This window comes from Nyctereutes procyonoides, unplaced genomic scaffold, assembly GCF_905146905.1.
Source record: "Nyctereutes procyonoides isolate TBG_1078 unplaced genomic scaffold, NYPRO_anot_genome, whole genome shotgun sequence".
In the NCBI taxonomy this organism is placed as follows: domain Eukaryota; kingdom Metazoa; phylum Chordata; class Mammalia; order Carnivora; family Canidae; genus Nyctereutes; species Nyctereutes procyonoides.
The window spans coordinates 49,535,530-49,558,863 of record NW_026575046.1 but is presented as its reverse complement, the minus strand read 5'-3'; the positions used below and the strand labels follow the sequence as shown (position 1 = coordinate 49,558,863).

Here is a 23,334-nt window from a genome sequence, read left to right as displayed (position 1 = left end):
CCAGATATATTAAACATTTTGTCTGTTGACTGAAAATAAAATTTTAAACTGCACATTAAGTGAGATTTTTTTTTGGCTCAAAGGAAAAGCAAAATTCAGTTTTGTTTGTAGGTTTAATACAGCTATAGTATTAATAGCTGTATTAATCCATTTGACTTGTAGTTCTGGTATCAACTCTAGGCTTTATTATTTGAACACATAAAACAAACCACATTTCTATGAGGAACTGCAAATGAAGGATAAAAATAAATGAAGTCATTCATAATATATGTTATGAAATTATTTTTAAGATAAAATAAGCCCAAATATAAAATTTGCCTCCCTATCATGGGCTCTTTTTAAAATAGTTCTCAAATTATTTTAATTGCATTCTTATAATATTTTTCTGAGAGACATTTTTCTACTAATCTTACAGAATCAATGTCCATTTTCTGTTTTCTTCATTTCTAAAATAGTGGAGCACATGGAAGGGCTTTTATCTTCAAAATGATTTAGCAGGTTTCATATTTTAAAAGGACATGTTGTTTTTAAGATATTCAACTTTTGCTATCATCTTTAAACAAAATCTCACAATAGAATCACTGTCAAAATCAAGCACAGCTTTCCTAATAGCTATCTAAAGCAAAGGAGAGTTTGACAATTAATGAAGTATTCTCCTGAGCCAAACTACATTTTGATAGTGATAGACTAGGTGATAAAAAGTTCATCATCTTGGTTTACAAAGAAATCAAGCATAACTATAATCTGGCATTTTAGGCCCATGAATTCATCTATGAATTCTTTACTGCTCTTTGAAGGAAAAAAAAATGGATAAACTTCATTTAAAATACTTAAGTCACTTTGGCACTTAAGTCTATATCGAAACTAACTTTCTCATTTGATAACCATGAAAATAGACTTAATAGATATTTAGTAATAATCTATGCCGTTTACTAAGTATTTTCTATGAGCTACACAGTATGCTGCAGTTCATAGATATATCCTATCATTTGATCCTCACAACCACCACAAACTGTAGTGACAGAATGGCGATTTTTTAAAAAATATTTTATTTATTTATTCATTCAAGGGAGAGGCAGAGACACAGGCAGAGGGAGAAACAGGTTCCATGCAGGGAGCCCAACGTGGGAATCGATCCTGGGACTGGGGGATCATGCCCTGAGCCAAAGACAGGTGCTCAACCAGGCATCCCAGAATGGCAATTTAAATCCAGATCTACCTGACTCCGAAACCCATGGCCTTTCCACTCTGCCACACACTTCCTTTTATAAATAACTATTTTATAAAACTTTTATGTTCCCAGACTAGGCAAATCAGATTTAATGTTTTCTGTCATCAGACTTAACTTTTCATTATCCCTACAAAATTAGCTAAAAGAAAATTGATTTAAGTAAAAGTTGGTAGAAGAAATTAAAAAGGGAATACAGAATAAAAGCAGAACTTTACACAGTAATTTAGAAAACTAGGAGAAGAAGTAATAATAAACCCGAGAGACATCTAGCTGTATCTGATAAATCAAGGAAATACTACTGTTAATCTTATTAGAATAATGTGTAAAACTCTTACATTTAACTTAAGTATAGTTAGAGGCTTGTTCCTTAGAAGCATTACATAATAAATGGTTTATATCTGATATTGTTTGTAAACTGTTTTCTCTGAAAGGCCCTTATCATGAAATAAAATAAATAAAATATAAAATAAAAATAGGTGCTTATCATGAAAATGAGTTCTAATTATTTATTACTCCTAGTATCAAGTACATAAGAGGCTCTCTCCCCCAAAAAAGAAAGCTGCCAAAGGAATCCAATACATTAAGAATAAACAAATGTCCTCTACCTTTACTCCTTTTTCTGTATTTATCTTTTAAGTAATTGCAGATTCACAGAAAGTTGCAAAAAACAGCACAGAGGGATCCCATATACCCTTTACCCAGTCTTTCAAGTGGTGACATCTTACGTAGCTATAGCACAAACCAGGAAACTGACATTGGTACAATCCAAAAACCATATCCAAATTTCTCCTTTAGCTACTTTTTAAGAGTGTGCAGTTTTTCTGGTGCTAAAAGGGCCTTAAGAATCTCCTCATTTTTCTGATGAGAAAACAAAAAGAAAGGTCAAAGAGGCTGAAACACTACCCAAAGTCAGAGTGCTAAGAAATGGCAAAAATAAAGCTGACTCTGAATGAGATCATCTTTCCTCAGAAACAGTGTGTATCTAGATTAGAGTCACCCAACAGAATTCAATGGGGAGTTCAGTAGAGATCTTCAAAATATTCTTATTTCAGGGACACCTGGGTGGCTCAGAGGTTGAGCATCTGCCTTCAGCTCAGGGATGATTCTGGGATCCGGGATCGAGTCCCACATTGGTCTCCCTGCGGGGAGCCTGCTTCTCCCTCTGACTACGTCTCTGTCTCTGTCTCTGTCTCTCATGAATAAATAAATCTTAAAAAAAAATATTCTTCTTCCAAAGTTATCTCAACAGCTGGATGCATATTTTTCACATATTATTTTTCATCTCCCCAGACCTCAAAGAGCTCTCCTCATTAAAAAATTTACCATTGTTGGTCTGCTGAAAAATACTTAAAAGTTTCACTGCATTAGTACTGTAATAAACCAAACTCAAGGGAAAACCAGACCAGGCTGGTCACCACTTAAAGTAAGTCTGTCTTGCCACCTTTGACCCTAGTGCAAGGCCACATCTGACACAAAGCAGGACCCTAAGCACGGAATGAATGAATGAATGAATGAACAAGTGGGATGACCAAATATATCAACTATTCCAAATTTCTTTTAAAAAACGAGCAAAGAAAAAGAAAGCTCCCCAGTATAAGTCCCTTACAACAAAGTTTAGAAATTCAGACCTGGTCAAAATGAAATGTCTTATTCAAGATAACTCAGCTAGTTAGTAATAGAATTGAGATCAGAATCCAAGTAGAAATAGCATTATTTTTTTAACATGCTCCATAAAAAATATTTCAAAAGAAAAAACTTCATCTCAACTTTGAAACCCTTGACAATTTTTTAAAAGTAGTCCAAAAACTCTATCAACATTTGAACTCTTACCAGTGTATAGTCACTGTCATGGGTGAGACGTACAGATTTGAGGCACTGAGCATTTTTTGCCTCAGACGTAAAAAAATTAGTTGTAGGTTCATGTCTTTCCAGTTAACTGCCCACCTCATTGAGTAGTATAGTACTCTTATAGTTCTCTTAATTGGTATTATGATGGACCTACAGTGGGTGCCCATCAAACATATTTGAATTTTTAATGAGAGGTACATGTATAAAATTGATGGAACTGACTACATACAAAATATGAATCCATATTTGCCATATTGCTCATGAGATTACATAGATAATACAAATTTTTAACTTCACTAAAATCAAATAGTGAGACTTTTAAAATTACCTTTAATGGAATCATTTTCAGCTCTCATAATGTCGATGAGTGAACTCTCCAGTGAATGCATATCAAACGTCCTGGGGCGATCCTGTAAACACAACAGCCACAAATCACTTTTAAAAAAACTTTTAATTATAAAAGGAGACAATAGGCTACATTCAATGGGACACAGATCAAAAAGGGACAATTTTACTCCCTCTCTGTATAAGGTACATTATTATTGCATTTTACTTTTAACACTTACAAAACATCAAAATCATAAAAGTAGCCAGGGCTCAGCAAAGAGGGATTTGATTTCTAATAATTATTTCAATAAAAGTATTATTTTTACTAATAAAGCAGAGGCAACTAAAACCAATTTCCATATAGTCAACAACATGAAGCAAATATAAAATAAAATTCATAATCTTTATCTGCCACTTAAGATTGTAGTAACATGGTAAAACTTCCCAAACTTGCTCTGGCAGTTATATACTAGGCTGGCATTCAGTAGATACTGCTACTGAATAGCTATATTCAGAATAGTTATTCAGAATAGCTGTAATTATTTTTTAAGCCAAAGCGTGAAAATAGTTATCCAAGGTCCGTAAGACCACTAAGTGGCAAAGTGGTCTTGATTTCGTTGCCATTAAAATTAAAGGGAGACAGGATGTCAACGCTGTTGGTCTAAACCCTGGTTTAACAAAATGCATTTCAAGAGTGGGTGAAGAATCTTAAAATATACAATGACCCAACTGCTCCAGAATTCTTCTGGAGGAAAAGTACTAGAAACAACAAAAATTAAAGTGTAGCTTGATAAGTGAAAAGTAGGAGATGAAAACATTTTAAAATTAAACTCTGAAAGGAAGCAGTAATACAGGTTTCTGACCCACTTGAAGAATAAAACTGGTACACACATAGACACAACTGCAAGAATACTAAAGAAAAGGGGGCTCCCACAGGAATTTGACATGCAGGATTCTATAACCTTCTTTCTAGCTTTAGTTTCTCTTACATTACTTATAACTCAAAGCTCTGGGCTTTTTAAGGAATTCACCTGATATTATTCCCCACTCTTTTTTTTTAACTTGTTGAATCTCACTTCCCCACCCCCTCAGCTAACTTTTAGAACCTTAAGGCTGATAGAGCACATTCTCCATTAGAGAGCATTTTTTTTATTGACCTGACATTTCTCTCCTCTGTCCTTCCATAATATTGCTTGTCTTATTTCTCTGAAATAGGGATCACTTCTCCTAACCCTACCCCACCATGTGGTAGTGAACTCCGAATGTTCACTGAATTGTTTTATGGTACCATTTTTTTTTTACGTCTGCAACTTCAGGAATGCAAGGACAGTTATATTTAGATATAATCCATATTTAAAACAGAGAGTATTACAGGGTTTTTTTTTGGGGGGGGGCAGCGGGGTGATGGGTGTGCAGAGAGAAGGAAGATGGGGATCGGAAGCAGATACCTTAATACAGTACAACTCCTTCCAGAACATCTTTCCCACTTTTGTTCCTAAGTCTTTCCTCCTCATCTTCATCTACTCAACATGGTCAATAAAGAAGCAGGAGGACACATGCCCAGAATTAGAATTTCTAATTCACAAAAAGGGAAACACCATTCTGTTTTTTATCCTTCCTCATCTTAAGCACTGAATTAAATCAAAATTCATACTTCATTTTCTTTTGGAAGCAAAGTGGATGTGAGGCATAATTTGAAAAAGAATAATATAAAATTCCACTATCTCATTCTACAGTTACTAGATTTGTCCTCTGTTCTGAAATCTATGAACCACACCCATAACCAGGCCAGCCACTGTCTCTACTATCTCCAATACAAAACCAATCTTGGAGGCAATAATTCTCAGTGTCTAGTAGCTTGCCTATGTCTTCAGCCAGTTTCCCAAAGGAAGGAAGTTATGTCTTACATCAAATGTTCCCAATGTGCACAACTCCAAAGGATGTCAGTATGCCATGATACTCATCTCCTAAGCCCACAGGAACTTCCTAGCAGGTGACTTCTGCTTCAATATTATGTTTTCTATGTGTGTCGTGAGGTGAAACAGATTGAGAAGCCTTGTCCTACACTTCTGTTATCACTGTGCCTCATGCAGAAAGTGACAGGTAGAAAGCACACGTTTGCGAAAGCAATGAATAAATGAATTCCTTCAAGTATTTTTTAAATGTTTAAAATATTTCTTCCCTTCTACTTCCTTAAGGTTTTTTACATTTTCCCTTTCCTGCTGTAGAATTGCAGGTTTTCATTTGCCAAAATAACTGTAATGGGTAGTGGGATGGGAGTATTCAGCTTTTTTTTTTTTTAATGCAACTAAAGTAAGCAACCTTGCGAATTTCCAGAACTTGAATTTTGCCCATCACCGAATAACAAGATCACTGAAAAGAAGCAGTTGATAAAGAATATTACACAGTGTGTTTTGGTTTATGACAGCTGTTTCTATTAAGTAAAGAAGCATCCTTTTTACCTATAAGTTTCTATATGTGGTACTGGAATTTAGCAAAGTCACTTTGTAACCCACCTGCCCCCACATATTGCCTGAAACATAAAGATTTTTGCCTGACTTCTATTTGTTAGAATATACTAATATCAAAATCCTAAGTGAAATTTTTAAATTTTCAAGTAATGCTTTATGGGGATTAAAAACAAACCCTTCATCCTTTTTACACTTATACTAACTTTCCTTTGTCATGATTTAATACAAGAGTAACAAATCAATACCAATATACAAACTCTGATCAACTGGTATCAACTTCAGATGCAATGTGTTCGGAAGGATTTTCAGGCTCTGTACAGATTCAGAAGGGAACAGTGTCTGGGTAGACTGCTGATGATTTAAGTACAAGGTACAGGACCCAATGGCACAGTTACCACATTCTTGCCAACCCTGACCTAATAGGTATTTATCCCCACAGTCCAACCTTATTATAATTATTATAAATGATGACATTTGTATAACATTTTATTTCTTATGGTGCTTTGGCAATTCAAAGAGTTCAAAAGCCAAATATTTTGTCAAGTAAACATTCCGTTCTCAGAGAGGATCTAAAGTTTATCCTTCTTGATTTACTCCCTCTCACTGATCTTTTCCATCCAATTTTAACCTCTAATTAAAAACGAAAACAAAAAACTAAAATATAAGTGTGCCACTAGGAAGTAGGTGGAGGAGTAGGCACAAATAAATAAATCCAAAGAATAAGAACAGCAGCACAAATGATGCTGGTTTTCCTACCCAATAAACAAACTGACAAATCAGGAGGGTTTGGATGTCCCTATTTCATTCTTTGATTTTACCCTTTTTGATTGCTAATTGGGCCAACTATCATAATCATTTCTCTATTTTCTTGGATCTGTTTTCCAGAAAGTAAACTAACTATAAAATAGAAACCTTGCTAAGTGACAACTCTTCTGATTGAACTTGAGCTGACAACCAAAATATGAGCATCAGCATAAATTAGTAGAATGAGCATTAGACACTAGGAAGCCCCAACTCCACCAGTGGTGTGTCATGTGAGCTTGGGTACTTTCATCTTCTAAACCTCTTTGCTGATCTGAAAAGGGAAAGAGTTTGATTGAATCTATAATGTCCTTTTCGTAGCTCTAAAATATATTTGTATTCTAGCTTTCCAATATCCTCAGCTTATGCTTTCCCAAGATTTAGTTTAAATTATAGTGATGATTATGGCAGAAAGCAAAACATAAATGAGAATGACTAATGAAAGCTCATCTCTTTGTGCCCACAAAAAAGGTAAGAGCCAATCATAGGTAATATGAAAATGAACCCTTAAGAGTATTAGAAGGACAGTTGCTATATCTTCTTATGCTATACATAAAGCAAAATAATAAGCTTTTTAAATAAAAAAAATTACTTAAAATGATTTGTTGAAGTAGGATGGCCTGATTTCAGATAATAGGGCAGAGAATCCATTTCAAAACAAAAAAATATCAGCAAACAAATTTGCTTCAACCCACCATCATCAGTTTCTCCTGACAGTCTAAAGGTAGAAAAATAGAACTATCTTTCATTGACTATCTAATAAGTACCTGACATTATTTTAGGTACTTTATTCATACTATCTTAATTCACCCTCAAACCTCCTTATAAATTAGATGACATTATTCCTGTTTTAATAATTAAAACTAAGATTAAGGGAAATTTCATAATTACTGCACAGGCAGGTTACTGGATAGTTCAGCAGCTAGGTGGGATTCAAGCCTAAGTCTCCTTCCAAAGCAGGCGATAATTCCTTGGGTAAAGTAATGAACATGGAAGTCAAAGGACCACACTAATTAAGACATACATTTGAATAAATAAGACACTCTGCTATTAAAGGTCCTGGGAGCAGGAACGTGCTAGCAAGTGCCTAGCAAATAGTAGTCACTCAGATATTTTTCAATAAATCAAAAATAAACAAAATGTATGTGTAAGAATAATATAGGAATGATATCAGAGGTACTGAAAAGATAAGAAGCCTTATCTTCCTTCTTCCTATTGAGGTGACAAAAAGATGTGGTGCACAAATTAGAAAGCTACCACAAATGCCTTTCTAGATTATCTACTGCCAACCACAGAAGTACAAATGGTAGTAACAGTAGTAATAATAATCACAAAATCAGCAGTTAACATTTATCAACTTCTAATGCTTGATATGCATGATCTTATTTATTCCTCACAAAAATCCTACACAATTAGCTATGTTCAGTAAAATTATCCCATTTCACAGATGAAGAAACAAGTTGAGAGTGATTAAGTAACTCTATCAATGCAAAGTAAGTGGAGGGGTAGAATTTGAACCCAGGCCTTCTGACTCTACAACATGTAAGCTAAACCATGAATGAAAATAGAAGAGCACCAATTATCTTCAAGGCTCAGCAAAGCAAACTTGATTACCATACTTAGACCTCATTTTATTATCTTGATTGTTGTATTGAAAATATTGAGTTGCATGTCAGTTACTGGTTGGCTTTGGTTTCTGTCATCTCTACTTCACAGGACAATTTCCAAAGGAAAAACCATACAAGTCAATATGGAAATCAAAGCTGATAAAAAATAATGTTCCGATAAAACAAATTAGTATTTCAAAATCAGAACCCATCCTTTTAATTTACACCAAAGTAATCCTGACTTCCATGGGAAAATAGGACATCAGCAAATAACTGATGACCTGACTTTTCGTAATATTCCAGAAATAGCCAAAAGAAATATGTGAACCTGTTGGTTTATTGCCAACAGAAAAAACAACTGTAGACTGCAATTATACCACAAACCTAAATCATTATCCGTTGCTTTTTTTCTTAAACATCCATCCAGATGGCTACTCCAAGCCACTATTTCTCATACTTGGGAGCCTGTCAGGATCATCTGGAGGTCTTGTCAAATTATAGATTATCCACAAAGTGTCTCATTCAGGAGGTCTGGGTAGGGTCCAAGAATTCACATTTCTAATAAGTTTCTAAGTGAAGCCAGGGACCACACTTTGAAAAGCACTGAGTTAAACAAGTATATTCAACAGGTTAATTTCCTTAGATACTTGGCATTGTGATTTGTAGCTGACTGGCCATAATACAGTCCATCTTAAATATTCTATATCAGGGACGCCTCGGTGGCTCAGTGGTTGAGCATCTGCCTTTGGCTCAAGGGGTGATTCCAGAGTCCCAGGACTGAGCCCCACACTGGGATCCCCGCTGGAGCCTACTTCTCCCTCTGCCTGTGTCTCTGCTTCTCCCTGTGTCTCTCATGAATAAATAAAATCTTCTAAAAAAATATTCTACATCAACCATTTTAAGGTTTCCATGTGAAGAGGTAGCCTCTACTCACAGAACCCAAAACAAAGCCCCCTTGAAGCTCTGAGATACCTAACTTGGAAAAAGATCACAAGTCAATTTCAATAAATCAACCACCATGACCACTCTGTTATTGGTCTTGTCTTTTTATACTTGAGTTAGTATGTTTTCACATCACTGGACTGGGTCTAAAACACAAAAAGTACTTAATCAAATATTACCACATTATTAAGTACCAATGTCAGAAGTCAGCTACTCCCTTTACTCACTCACTCCCTATAAAGACAGACATTACTGTAATCATCACTTCTCAGACAGCTATGTGTCTGCATCAGTCAATGAAGATTCTCTTTCTGGCTTAAACTTTCCCTAGTGAAGAAGGGAAAAGAAAATATTTTGGTTTGAAAGGAAAGTCTATGCCAGTATGTCAGCTGCCAAAATAAATAGGAAGTTTGAAATGCCAATGAGCCCATAATTAATCAAAGGTACTATGGGTGTTTTAATCTGAGATGTGCCAAAATGTAAATGTTCTTCTTGGATTAAATATTTAAGCCCACAGGCATCAAAAATTGACTACATAGTCAACTTTCAAGATTCCACTTCCAGATGACCTTCACATCCCTGTGCAGGCACAAGTCCTTTTTTCTCCATCCCCTCCGGATGCTGCCATTTCATATGATGTTGACAAATCCCCTTACAGTTATCCCCCCCAGTGGACCGTGAGGGTCACTCATCTCTCCATAGCCACACATTGCAGCATATGTGTAGCATACTATAAGACTGTCATCATCATCACCACCATTATTAAAGTGGCTAACATGTTTCTCCTGGTTCACTGTTGTGCATCTTATGTGAATTATGCATGATTTACAGACATTAGTTCCGCACAACCACCATGTAAAGTGTATGTAATTATCACTCCCATTTTGGGCAAAGAGAAGTTAGCTAATTGCTCTCAAAGTCACACAGTAAGTGGAGGAGTCTAACTTCAGAGCAGAAGCTCAGAAAAGTGGTTCATTTAAATAAGTGGTTCATTCTTGTCATGACCTAGAAATTTCAATGTATAAAAAAACACCTGGCAGGTATGAAGTCCTTCATATATAGAGGGCCTGAATGCTGAGAACAAGGGTCGGAAGTTAAAGTCCAAGAGGTAATTATCTAAAGTAGAAGAAACCACATTCAGTTCAGCATCTTGTATTTCTTAACATGTTATGTCTTCAATCAGTACTTTCTCATTATGATGACTTAACAATGAAGGCAGAATCTTACAGACTGTAGGATACCAAATGCTCCCTATAAGAACCTATAAATGAATGAATGTCTTTGGTGTACTACTCTGATTGGATCAACAGGTCCATTCACTCCCATGTGAATGGATTAAATAGCTCTCTCCAGAAAGCCTTTGAGAAAATTTTCTTTAATTCCACCTTCATTAAATAAACCATACTGATTTTGAGCATTAGAAATCCTTGAAATGATACACATTTCTTGTCACCACTTAACTGAATTTAAAAAACTGCCATTCCAGACTTGATTAGTCAGTGCCTGGATCAACAGACTCGTTCTTCTCTTGACTATTTGTGCATTCTCACCTTGCCTGGCAGAAAGCAATAATTAAAATCTATTCTGTTCCAAGGGACACCTGGGTGGCTCAGTCAGTTAAGCATCCAACTCTTGATATCTATCAGCTTAAGTTATGATCTCAGGGTCATGAGATCAAGCCCCACGTCGGGCTCTGCACTGAGTGTGCAGCCTACTTAAGATTCTCTCCCTCTCCCTTTGCCCACCCCCCAGGTTGACTCTCATGTACTCTTTCTAAAAACTAATATATATATTATAATATATATATATACGTATGTATTTTTTTTCTGTTCCACGACCTGAGTTGTTTGTTTGTTTTTTAATTTTATTTACTTATTCATGAAAGACACACAGAGAGAGGCAGAGACATAGGTAGAGGGAGAAGCAGGCTCCTCACAGGGAGCCCAGTGTGGGACTTGATCCTACAACTCTGAGATCACACCCTGAGCTGAAGGCAGATGTTCAACCGCTGAGCCACCCAAGTGTCTCCACAATCTAAGTTTAAATTATCACTTACTAGACAAGTGATCTTGACAGTGCAGAATCTCTGAACCTTGGTTTCAACAGCAACATAAGGATAATAACCCTCCCTTATAAAACTGGTGAGGAGAAATGAAATAAGGTATCTGGCAGATTGTACAAAATGCCCAGCAGTTAGTAGACCCATTTAATAAGCATTCCCTCTGCTGCTTCTCTCTCTGGTAAAATGGCAAAAGAGCCTGAAATTAATATATTAAATTAGATATTGTTATATCTGAATAATTCAGCTATTCTATGCTATTTCCTGTAGCCCATTTTCATAACAAAATGAAATAGAAAAAATATTCCTCCTACTTAATCAGCTACTGAGGTCAAGAAGTCACTAGTTTCAGGAAAATAGGCAAATATTACTAAAACTCAACCCTAAGGAATGAAGTCATTTAGACCCTTCTGGCCCTTCCTCTGTCTTTGGCTGCTTACTGGCCATCAGAGTTCCTCTGTTTCATGTCTGCTGGGCCTGATCAGGGTCCAGAGTCAGCAAAGAAAATGGTCAACAGATGCACAATCTTTATTCCTAAACTGAGGCTTGCTTGTGTCCTATAACCCATAAAATCTCTTGTGAGTCTTGAGAGCAATGTCAAAAAAAAAAAAAAAAAAAAAAGGGGCAGCCTATGCCCACTATGCCCAGTGATAGTCTTCTTTCTGGGCCCTCACACTCCCACCCCCACAACTTTAGCTCTCAAGAGTTTCCTGAGCAGAAGGCACTTCTAAACACTCAGGTGCAAAGATGTCACCAGACTGTACACATCATGAGGAGAAGGAACATGCTTGCCTTGGTCATGTATTCCCAGGATATGGGCCACTGAAAATACCAAACCTTTGTAGGTTGAAAGTGAGATGTAAAAAAGTTTGATGCAGTCCAAAGGTCAGCAAAAGGCCTCAAACCTCTAAATTCTTCTTTAAAAACAAAAACAGACAAAAATACAACAAAGATCTCCCAGTCGTGTTCTATTCTCTCTCTTTTTAGAGATCCTTTCCACAAAAGTCCATGGAAGCCTAAACCTGGGGTAAAGATAAGAATAAGCTGGAAAAAAAAAACTATAAACAATCTCTTCCCAGATTTCTGGTCCCCAATTGATGTTTTGGCACTTTTTGGATCTCTCCCCCCCCTTCTTATTTGATGGCCTATGACCACCAGCACCCTTGTCTGCCCAGAAGGAAGGAGATGATGCCAGCTAGCATTGATGTCCTTAGAGACTAGTACCAGCTTGAGTGGTGAAACACGCTGCAGAGGTGCAACAGAAATGTGGGCCTTGCTTCAGTTTTCTCACCATATTTTCTCAAAAAACCACTAGGAAATTTTGTTGCTGTTGTTTTTACGTGGGGAAAAAAAAGATTTCTAATGTTCTGGAGACACATACTAAAGCATTTACAAATGGGATGATACGATATCTGGGAACTGCTTTAAAATAACATCAAAGAGGAGAGGGATAGGAAGAAGATAGGAGTTTGTCCAGGAGTTGATCACTGTTGAAGCCAGATTACACACACATGGGGGTTTGCTATACTATTTTGTCTATTATTCAATATGCTTAAATTTTTCCCTAATAAAAGATTTAAAATACATGAGGGAAAACACTTTACCAAAATAGAGAGAGGGGAAAAAAAGAAGAAAAAAAATTGGTCATTAAATTTTTTACCAGTGTTCAAGAAAACGAGGACATCATCTAGCCTGATTCCCACTATTATTTAAGTACAGTGACTTTATTCTTACAAATTATAATTCAGTTTATGAAATTCTTTATTTATTTTAAAGATTTTATTTATTTATTCATGAGAGACACAGAGAGAAAGAGAGATTGAGATTGGCAGAGACACAGGCAGAGGGAGAAGCAGCTCCATGAAAGGAGCCCGACATGGGACTCGATCCTCGGTCTCCAGGATCAGGCCCTGGGCCGAAGGCAGGGCTAAACTGCTGATCCACCCAGGCTGCCCGAAATTCTTCTTTAAAATTAAGCTCAAACTGCCAAACACAAGATATATACTGGCTTTCATATTTTAAAAATATATGCTATTTTCAAGATTTTGAATTAATATTTCTATTTGATGACCAGTAAAAACAAATGAGAAAATGAAGGATCAGGAAAGTTAGGTAGCTTGCCCTAGGTCATATAGTTAGTAAGTGGCAGCCCCATATTTAGAACCCAGATCTGACTTCCATACTATAATTAGGAGATTTTTCTTAATAGCAACATTCTTATGCTGACTTGTTTTTTAAAGGTTCTTACAGATGTAAAATGACAATAGCTATTTTACTGACTAGCACTAGATGCATTCCTCAAAAACACCTGAAAGGACTACTATTAAAAGTATATTACATAATGTTTAAATATAAATATAGCTTTAAAATGTATAATACTGAAATATTAACTATAACTTAGTTTAGATATATATAAAAAAATAATGATTGGGATACTTCTGGTAAATATTCGGCAAACAGAAATTGCCCAATCCAAATACTCTACAATATGAAAAGTACTTATACAGATTAAGACTTTGAACTTTAATAATTCAGTTTGCAGACATGAGGAGAGGACCTCTAAGTGGTGGCTGATGGAGTTTCCTTCTTGACATGTAATGAGACCTGAATTCTGCTACCCAAAGGATAAAGTTTGCCTCTTGTGGTACCATTTTGCCACAGAAATTAAAAAGCACACACTGCATATAAGCATACAAGTAATACATTTATAAATGTGACTATTAATGTCTGAAAACACCATTTACACATTGTTTCTGTATACCTAAAGTTGGATCTGTTAATTTGCCTTAAAGTTTAAAACAGCTCATGATTAAAATGACAGGAAACTATCAGTTGCTAATTTGTTTATGATGAGGGGGAAAAAAGCATATTTAGTATCATTCAGGGATTAGCACAGATCAGAAATATATTATAAATTAAACCAAAATAACTTTATGAGCTATCTAGTCTTGTCCCCAGTCTATAACATAGGAGGTGCTCAATAAATATGTATGAAATAATTAAAATAAATGTGTGGGAGATATCAGAAAGGGAGACAGAACATAAAGACTTCTAACTCTGGGAAATGAACTAGGGGTGGTGGAAGGGGAGGAGGGCGGGGGGTGGGGGTGAATGGGTGACGGGCACGGAGGGGGACACTTGATGGGATGAGCACTGGGTGTTATTCTGTATGTTGGTAAATTGAAAACACCAATAAAAATTAATTTATTAAAAAAAAGAAATAATTAAAATATAAAAAATAAAACTGAATTTCAGGATAATAACTAAAATATACCCAATTCAAATCTATAGTACCTTTTCCTATCTCTTAACCAAAAAAAAAATACAAATTCTTCTTTGAAATAGTCTCTTTAATGTATACAAAAGCAATCAGATGTTCTAAATTTCTTAAAATAACCATAGGCAAAATCTTTCAAAATACTGAAAAATACAGTCTGCCAATTCTAATGAAAGTTTAGATATATACATTATAAAACTTCTCAAGAAAACTGATAATTCTGCTAAATGTTTTATCTGTCCTAAGTTGCATCTAGCTTATTCTAAAGGAGTAATCTAAGAAGCAAAGTATATAGAAGATGATAAACAAAACAAAGGACTGTTCAAAATCTTTCATAGATATTGTGTTTGCAATTAATTTCATTACTATACATATTTTAGAGGGCTATACTTGAAATTTATAGAAAATTTAAGCTACCTACTATGGCCACATACTTAAGATACCTCACAAAAACCCCTCACTATTGGGTATTACTATCTTGATGAGGTTTTCTTCCTGAATTTAAGTGATTTGCTCAAGGTCACACAGCTAATTAGAGTGCAGAGTCAAACTTAAGTCTGCTTGGATCCAGAGCCTATACTTCACGCTATTACATGCTTGGCCTCATAAAATAGACTTTCTCAGTAATTAGCCAAGTTTCACCTTCAGAAACTGATTTAAAATAGGACTACACTTTTATCATTCTATCTACTAAGAATTTTCTGAAAATCTGAAAGTGGAACTCCTGTTTCAATAATACAAAATGTGATGAGAATCGTTACTAAATTTTAGGTAAAACAATTAAATATTGCTATAACTTTATCATGGTAAAAATATACTTTCATTTCTGTAAGAATAATTTTCTTTGAACAATTAAATATAAAATTAGTTTGTCAGGAAATATTAAAACAAATGCTCATATTATGGGCTCCCTACCTTAAAGAAACACATTATACACATTATCTTATCTGCGATGGGACCAAAAACTGATGTACAATGTAGTGCTCAAAAATGTGATCATGGATCTTCAAGCTTATTTTCCTTATAGCAAGATAAAGTCATAACATAATAAATATAGGCCATAAAATTTAAACTAGGCATATATTAACTTTAAGACTACTCTTCCATTTCTTTCTCACAAACGCCAACAAGGATTATTCTCAAAAGCATGAACCCATGATCTAAGAGCATCTTTCTAGTTGTAACTAGCAACAAACATATTCACTCAGCTTGCTATAAACAGGTTTTTCCTGAAAGATGTGGAACAATGTGTTGATCATATTCCATGGCTTCTGTGAAGACAACAAAAAATAATCAAAAAACTCTACTCCACCCAAGTTTTGATTCCATTAGAAAAGCAATTAAACCTAGTTAAAAGGCTTTCTACAAAAAGGTGTAAAATTGTGTCTGGTATGCTTTTCCCAAAGTTTTTCCAGTATCTCAATTCTGCTGGATCCAAAACCATCCAACTCATGCTTTATAGTTAGAAAAATTAATTTCCCTTCTTCTAAAATAAATAAATACAAAGTCAAAGAAAATGTTTCCCCTACAAAGATCCCTCTCAGGACTATATTAAAAAACAAAAAAGTGTAACAAGGTTGTACTTATAGACAATTGTAATGATTCACCATGACTTTCAGAACTGAAGCAATACAGTAACTTTCTGTTTTCAAATATAAGATGCCATATATAATTTTAAGGATTGATAAACTGACAACACAAGTAAAGTTATTAAAGTGACATGAATTATTTGCCCGCTTAAGACAATGTAACAAATCCATGGTGACTGTGTCTAAAGAGCAAACAGGCTCTAAATCCCAAAATGTCTCCCTATCAAGTTTTAAGATGGTCTTTGTGAAAGATTTTTTCCAATTCCCCCTCCTTTCTATTTTTTTATTATTTATTTTTTAGCCTAACCCCTGGATTTTAACTAGTGGAGGTGTGAGCATAACCGAGCTGAAGATAAGAGACTATCAGAATATATGCTACACAAATTCTCCTTTACTTTCCTGTAAGGACAGAAGATCTAGGCAACCCTCCAAAGAAGTGCTGTATTCAAATAAAATTATTGGCAAGTGCCACAATATATTATTTGGTTTGGACATGGGAATTCCAGGATATGTTTGGCAGGACACAGAGGATTTTTTTCTCCCTAATGTAAGGGTCAAATCATTCCTTTAGTCACATGAATATGGACCTTGTTTCTTCATTTTGAAATTGGGACAATAGAACCAAACCTCATAGGAAGTAAGATAACATGTGAAAGTACCTAGCTCAGTGCCTGGTATATAGTATGCACTAAAAATAGACAAAAAAAATTGTCTATTTTTTCTATTTTACCTATTATTTTCGGTTATTTTCCACTTTCAAAACTTTATCTACAATCAGTTTTTGATGATCATACATCAATAATTCAAACTGTAAAATGTTTCCTCTCATCTTGCTTCTGGAAGGCATTCCCCCTCCCTCTTTCCACACACTTGTATTATGTTTATGTGAAGAGGCACTGTAATATATTGGTTAAAAAGCCAAATCCTGAAGAAAAAAAAAAGCTAAATCTTGTGTACAAATAGTAATAATAATTTCCACCTCATAGGATTATTGAATGAATTAAATGAGTTAATAAATATAAAACATTTAGAAATCATACGCATGTTAGCTATTATTCAATATATATATTAATTTAGTTGTATGTGAAAACAGGATTTGAGGCATGTCATTTGAGTTCATATAATGAAAACTTTAAGCAAAAAAAAAAAAAGAAAGAAAAAAAACTAGAAAAAGACTTAATTTTTTTGTGATATAAAAAAAGTCCCAAAATGTAATGCCTTGCCGTATCAGTTATTTAGAGGATTTTTCATGTTTGAAATCTCTGTTCTTGCTCCACAAACATAGGTAAAAGAGAATGTTAAGATTGGACAAAAACACTAACTAAAAATGTTATCATTAATTTTAATTCACGTAAATAACCAAACTTGCATTAAACAAATGTAAAAAAAATTCTGATTTATTTCAAAATAAACATTGCCCAGTGTTAGTTACATATCAGGTAAATTCATTCCCTTCAATATAATAGAACCACGCTGGCCTTTAATTGAATATTAATATTATAATGTAGCCATGTAAGGTGGATTCTGTAATTTTTGTGGTATATTTCCAGATCTCTCTATAACACCTAAGGAATTCTTTGCAATAGCCATTAAAAACTAAATTACTAATATCTGTAAAATTTCTTCCCTAAAATTAATAGTGCTTAGGGTAATAAATTTAAATAAGATGGCAGCAGTTCGGAAAGAGTATGGTTGTCATTGCACCAATCTCGATTTCACAGTAGCTCACCTCAGAACCGTAAGGAGATTAGGCATCACCTCTGTCACCCCTCAAATTTTATGAAGAAACTGAGGCCGCCAAAGGCTTTGATACTGATAGGGCCAAGAGCACAACGCACAACCTAGGGCTCGAGGCTCCCAGTCAAATAAATGTTCCAAGTTTTTCATATCAACTTTAACCAAGTAATTCATACCAACCCAAAATTGTATTGTTTCTTTTTGCCAAAAAACAATTCAAAAGAGTAATTGTTAAAACACACACACAGGACTACATTCAAGTAAATATACAGTACTCAGTTTACTAACTTCTCATGATCTTTTTTCAAAACCCAAACCCTATTGTGACTTTCAAATTACCCCCGTACTTGGTCTTGGTTCCTGAACCCTCTTCCCTTTCCTAAAAATGGTGGGGGATGATGAGCAGAAATCAACAATTTACTTTCTAATCCTACCATATTTGAGCCAGGTATATTGACTCATCCTTTTTCCATCCTCAGCATAACGGACAACAGTTCTACGGGAATAGTTAGTTTCTAGCAGTATTTTTTAGTATCAATCTTGGTCGATTTTATTATTATTTCATAAACCAGCTTAATCTCCAACCGATCCAAAAGATTTCACATGTAAACACATTCCATTAGCCCCCCCCAAAATGTTGATAATATGCATCTGTATAATTTATTCATTTTCTGAAATTTTTGTTTTTCCCAAAGCAAACCTTTATCAAAAACCAGTTAAACTGAGAACAGAAAATAAGCCATGAGGTCATAGAAATTCATTCTGTCAGTGTACTGTAGCAAAATAAAAAAAAGTGTTCAATTCTGAGCCAATCTTAATCCAGGTAAAATGTATAGAATGTCATCTTAGATTTTAAAATTAGCAACATATGAGTAATTCAAAAAAGTCACCTTTGCACTAACTTTTCTTTAAATTTATGTTACAAAGAATATTAAAAGTGATTTTTAAAAAATAGACTTCATGAAATTGCCAGTGTCTAAAAGCCTTCCCACTAATGCAAGATAATTGCTTTTCAGTTTGAGTAAAAACCCTTTTTAAAGCAAAAGCCAACAGCTTTTTTGATATTTAGGCAAAAATTATTTTTAAAAATCTAAAACTAAACTTGATCAAATACTTTAAGATACATTCTAACTATTCTGCCCGAATCCTTCAAGAAAGGGACATTTAATTCCTTGGACATTTAATAAGCTTCTCTTGGCAAACTTGCCTTAACAGTAAACAAATTATTAATCAAAACAGATAATTCGGCTTGTACTGATATCGTATTTGGGAACACTTGAAACTGGTTTGTAATCTATTTTAGCCCTTGCAGAAAGAGCTCTAAAATAACCCTATCTGTGGTGCATGTGTATATATTATATATACATGTATACATGTATACAGATACATATTTTAATCCTTGTTTTTTTTTTTTAACCTAGAGTTTGTACTCTTAGCAGCTGTGTACTTTTGGGCAAGTTACATCTTTCTGATACTCAATTTTCTCACCTGCAAAATGGGGATAATAGAATTTACCGTGTGGGGGTCATTGAGAGGACTGATTCAATGTTAGGTTATTATCCCATATAAATTTCCTAAACACATATAAACAATCATACCCCCAAAGTATATGAACTCAGTGGGGCGTCTAATGTTCAATTAACTATGAAATTCCCTTTATTTTGTATCTATCAACTAGACCAGCTGTTTATTAATTCAAAAACATCAAGCCATGTGACTCATGCAGAATAAGGATACACTGGTGGCAAGAAAGACAAGTGATCTTTGCCTGGATCTATTTTTAGGAATGGTTTATCTCCACCCCTAGTGTTAACACTGGAAAATAAACAAATGGATGAAAGGCATCATAAAAGAGTCACTCTGAGATCAACAGTTTCATGGCATTTGAAAATAAATGGGGATGAAGAAAACATTTAGATCATTTCTGTACCAGTCCTTACTGACATAGGGCAGGCTGGAATTTGCAAAGAGGTTTAAGAGGAATTGCTGAATTGATGAATTCAGACTGTTCAGACTGCAAGGTTCAAAGAGGTTCCAGGTTTAAAATGTAACCAGTGAGAAAACTATAATTCAATAGTTGGTTTTCAGCGAATCACTACCCTACAGTGAAGAAAAAAAAAATGATTTTTTTTTTTGTTATACGGTTACTTCATCTGGGCAGAAAATGATCATCAGTTTCCACAACGAAGTATATACTTATATCTATATATTATTTTTTCTCACCTAAAAAAAGTAGGGAAAACCAGCCCTGATGATCTTGTCAGGCTAAAACGATATTATAGTTAATAATTATGACATCACCAGCGACCTGTTTTCATAATCATGCCAATTCATACTATTATGGGGACGATTACAATTAGAAATTTATCAAAAAACGGCTAAATATTTTGTTCCAAATTATACTCCTGTCCTGCCATAACATTTGGTAATTAACTCATTTTCTAAGAAGAGTTCTGATATGTACATGGACCATTCAAACTCTCTTAAAACAGATATTACACCACGCAATTTCCTTATTCATCTTAATCTATTAATGGAACATAATCTTACCGGAAAAGGAAAAATGTTGTCAGCCCTGTTCAAGCTGTCTTCCATCCAGGATTTAGGAGCAAAGGCAGAGCTGGGGCGAGCGTACTTCTGCAGCTGAATATGATTGCTTGCAAAATTTTTCTTCAAAGGCGAGATGGAGTTCAGGGGCGTTATTCCTCCATTCAGCCCTCTGCGGTGATCTCGGCCTTGGGAACCTCCCCAGCCACCATATCCACCACCTCCCGGGCTCCACGAAGAAGACGGTGTAGGAGAGGGACTCTGGTAGCTGCTCCATGGAGAGGGGGGTTTGTTAAGATTATTCGCCAAATGAGGCAGCTGGTTAAAAGCAGCATTTCTATGTGTGAAAGGTGGGGGATGGGGACTGGCAGGAGACCTCCTCTGCTGCTGATGCTGGCTGTGATGATGCTGGAAATGAGGGTGATGAGGGTGGTGCTGTGAGAGAGGCCCGATCTGAGGGGAGAAGCTGCCTCCAAAGCCAGGGCTGACATGATGGGGAAAATTTTGAAACAACAGAGCACCGTTATTAGCTGAAGCAGCTGGGACCCCTCCCTGGTGAAAGAAACTTGCATCTTCATTGATGATTGTAGAGGAAGAAGGTGCTATCGCTGCTGACCAGTTACTGAAACCAGTAAGAGACGATGCACTAGACGTCAAGGGTTGGGTTGAAGTACCTAGCCCCGTGGCTTCTTGATAATCAAACCCTGTCAACACTGGTGACTCAATTCTTATTTTCTCCTTCCCATTGCCATTTTCTGAAGAATTGTCCCCTTGATTTTCTTCTGATTTTGCCTTCTCGGATTCAGGCAGTATTCCAGCTTCCTGACCTGGACTGGGGGAGAGCTGCTGCTTTTCTAAAGGGTCTTGCTGTTCCTGTTGCTGACTTTTTGCTTTTTCTGACCCCAAGATCTCATCCTGAATGTTATGGGTAGCTGGAGCAGGAAAGAGCCAAGCTGACCCGGCACTGCTGCCATTGGCAGCTGTGTTATTATTTATAAAAGCAGCAGGGCTGGGGGTGGCATTTTGGTGATGGTGTGGAGGCTGCAGATGTGGATGGAATCTGACTGGAAAAGCAGATTTATTCCCAGTATTGCTTTGCACTAGCACTCCAAACCCGTAATCCCCCATTTATTATTTTTAGGATCAGATTCTTACAATAAAAAATGACAACCTGATGTCTCACGTCTTTGTATCCTCTACCCAAAATTTAAGTCGTTTGTTTGAAATGTCTTATTTATAGCTAGCTCAAAGATCGCAGCTTATCACTTGAAATAGTTCTGATTTGGAATTCTGGTCTCTGAAAGAAAATAAAAACTAAAAAAACAAACAAACAAACAAAAAAAAAACTCTTAAAACATTGACATGAATCCAACTGGGCTTATTTCTAGGAGGGAATAAAAACGAAGAGGGTAAAAATCAAGTCTTTGGTTAGTAAAATAGGCGCTTTCTTTTTCCAAAGGAAAATGTACATGAATGACAAAAACACAGCTTCTCAAGCATCTATGGATGTAGAAGAATAAGCATTGCGCGGAGTAAAAATATATATATATATATATATAATTTAACAATCACATATGGTCTTCCTCAGCAGTTTAGATTCACTCACATAAAAATTAGAATAGGGCTTAAGAGGAGAATACGTTCTTTTCTTGGCAGCTTGGTTAAAAAAAATCAGGAATAATTTAAGAACATTATATATTATATATTTATATATATAGATTATATTAGGTTATCTGGGGTGGGAGGTGAATTCCTGGTTGCGGGAGAGGAAATCAGCATTGACTAATGGAAAGATGATTGCAGGGAGGTTTCTGCTGTTCCTGGTCCTGTTTCTGCTCTTTCACGGGGTGCAGTTTTGGCCTCTGGGGCTGTTCCTGAGGCTTCGGGTGCAGATCTTGCTGCGGTCGCTGTTCCTGGGCTCCCCCCGGCCTCCTCTCCCCCATGAAATGTGCTGGAAACACCCGTTTCTCCCTCTGGCGGGGGCGCGGGGGGGGGGGGGCGGAGATCGCGATCAGGAAGGATTAGCGAGACTCGGCGAGGGCGAGCTGGCGGCCCGGGGGTGCGGGGGCCAACGGGGCGACCTGGAAGGTCCTGCGGTTTCGGCCTCTTCCCCTCTCTGCGGCTCCGGGGTTTTTTTCCCTCATGGGACCCAGGGGCGGTTTGTTCAGTTCTCTCAGTTCGATTCTCCGCAGGGGGAAAAAAAGAGGAAAAAAAGGGAAAACCCACTAGTGTAGTTATTCTAAAAGAGAAGGGCCTCCCCCCTTTGTGCTCTCTCTTTTTTCCCCCAGATTTTAGAAAAATCTATAATTTAGAAGGCTTTTGTTTCTCCTCACGGTTGCTGGGCCGTCGCCGCCGCCGCCGCCGTCGCTTTACCCTGGTCCCGCAGTCCCCGCTGTCGTTGCGGACTCCGCCTGGCTCTTCTTCTCTCCTTCTTCCTCCTCTTCCTCCTCTGCTGTCGCCGATGCCGCCGCCGCCGCCGCCGCCGCCGCCGCCACCGCCTCCCGGTGCCCGGGTCCCGCAGCCGCGGCTGAGTCCTTCTCCTCAGGACCTAGCCGAGTGAAATGACAACCAGCTGGAAAGACCGAGAGACACTTCCGGTTCGATGAGGGCGGGGTAGGGTACCGAGGGCGCCCCGCCCACCTGCCGAACTACCAATCAGCTGTTAGAATTTAGACTAGGCCACGCCCCCGGCTCAGGTTCCCTCCTAGGAAGGTCGAAAACTTACCTCCAGAGACGCCCCTTCCGTCTGCGCCTCGCCCAGCGAGGCCTGGTGCCTGGAACCCACCCGCTCCCCTACCCAGAGTGAGCGCGGCAGGTGGCCATCTTTAGTGTGGGCAGAGGACTCCTTCGCAGTTTCTCTCCGTTCCCCACGCCTTGCAGGAGCTGCAGAGAGGGATG

General features: G+C 36.6%; 1 protein-coding gene across 2 annotated transcripts in view; it reads right to left on the bottom strand.

The window, feature by feature from the left end:
- The window catches only part of CPEB4 (cytoplasmic polyadenylation element binding protein 4), a 62,133-nt gene extending 39,146 nt beyond the window's left edge, over positions 1-22,987 (bottom strand). For both annotated transcript variants that reach the window (XM_055325220.1, XM_055325221.1), the window contains exons 1-2: positions 20,440-22,987; positions 3,408-3,489 (exon numbers count right to left, since the gene is read on the bottom strand). In XM_055325220.1, the coding sequence (XP_055181195.1) occupies positions 3,408-3,489; positions 20,440-21,564 (1,207 nt within the window). In that variant the 5' untranslated portion in view covers positions 21,565-22,987. The remainder of the gene's footprint in view (positions 1-3,407; positions 3,490-20,439) is intronic.
- Between the last annotated feature and the right edge of the window lie 347 nt (positions 22,988-23,334).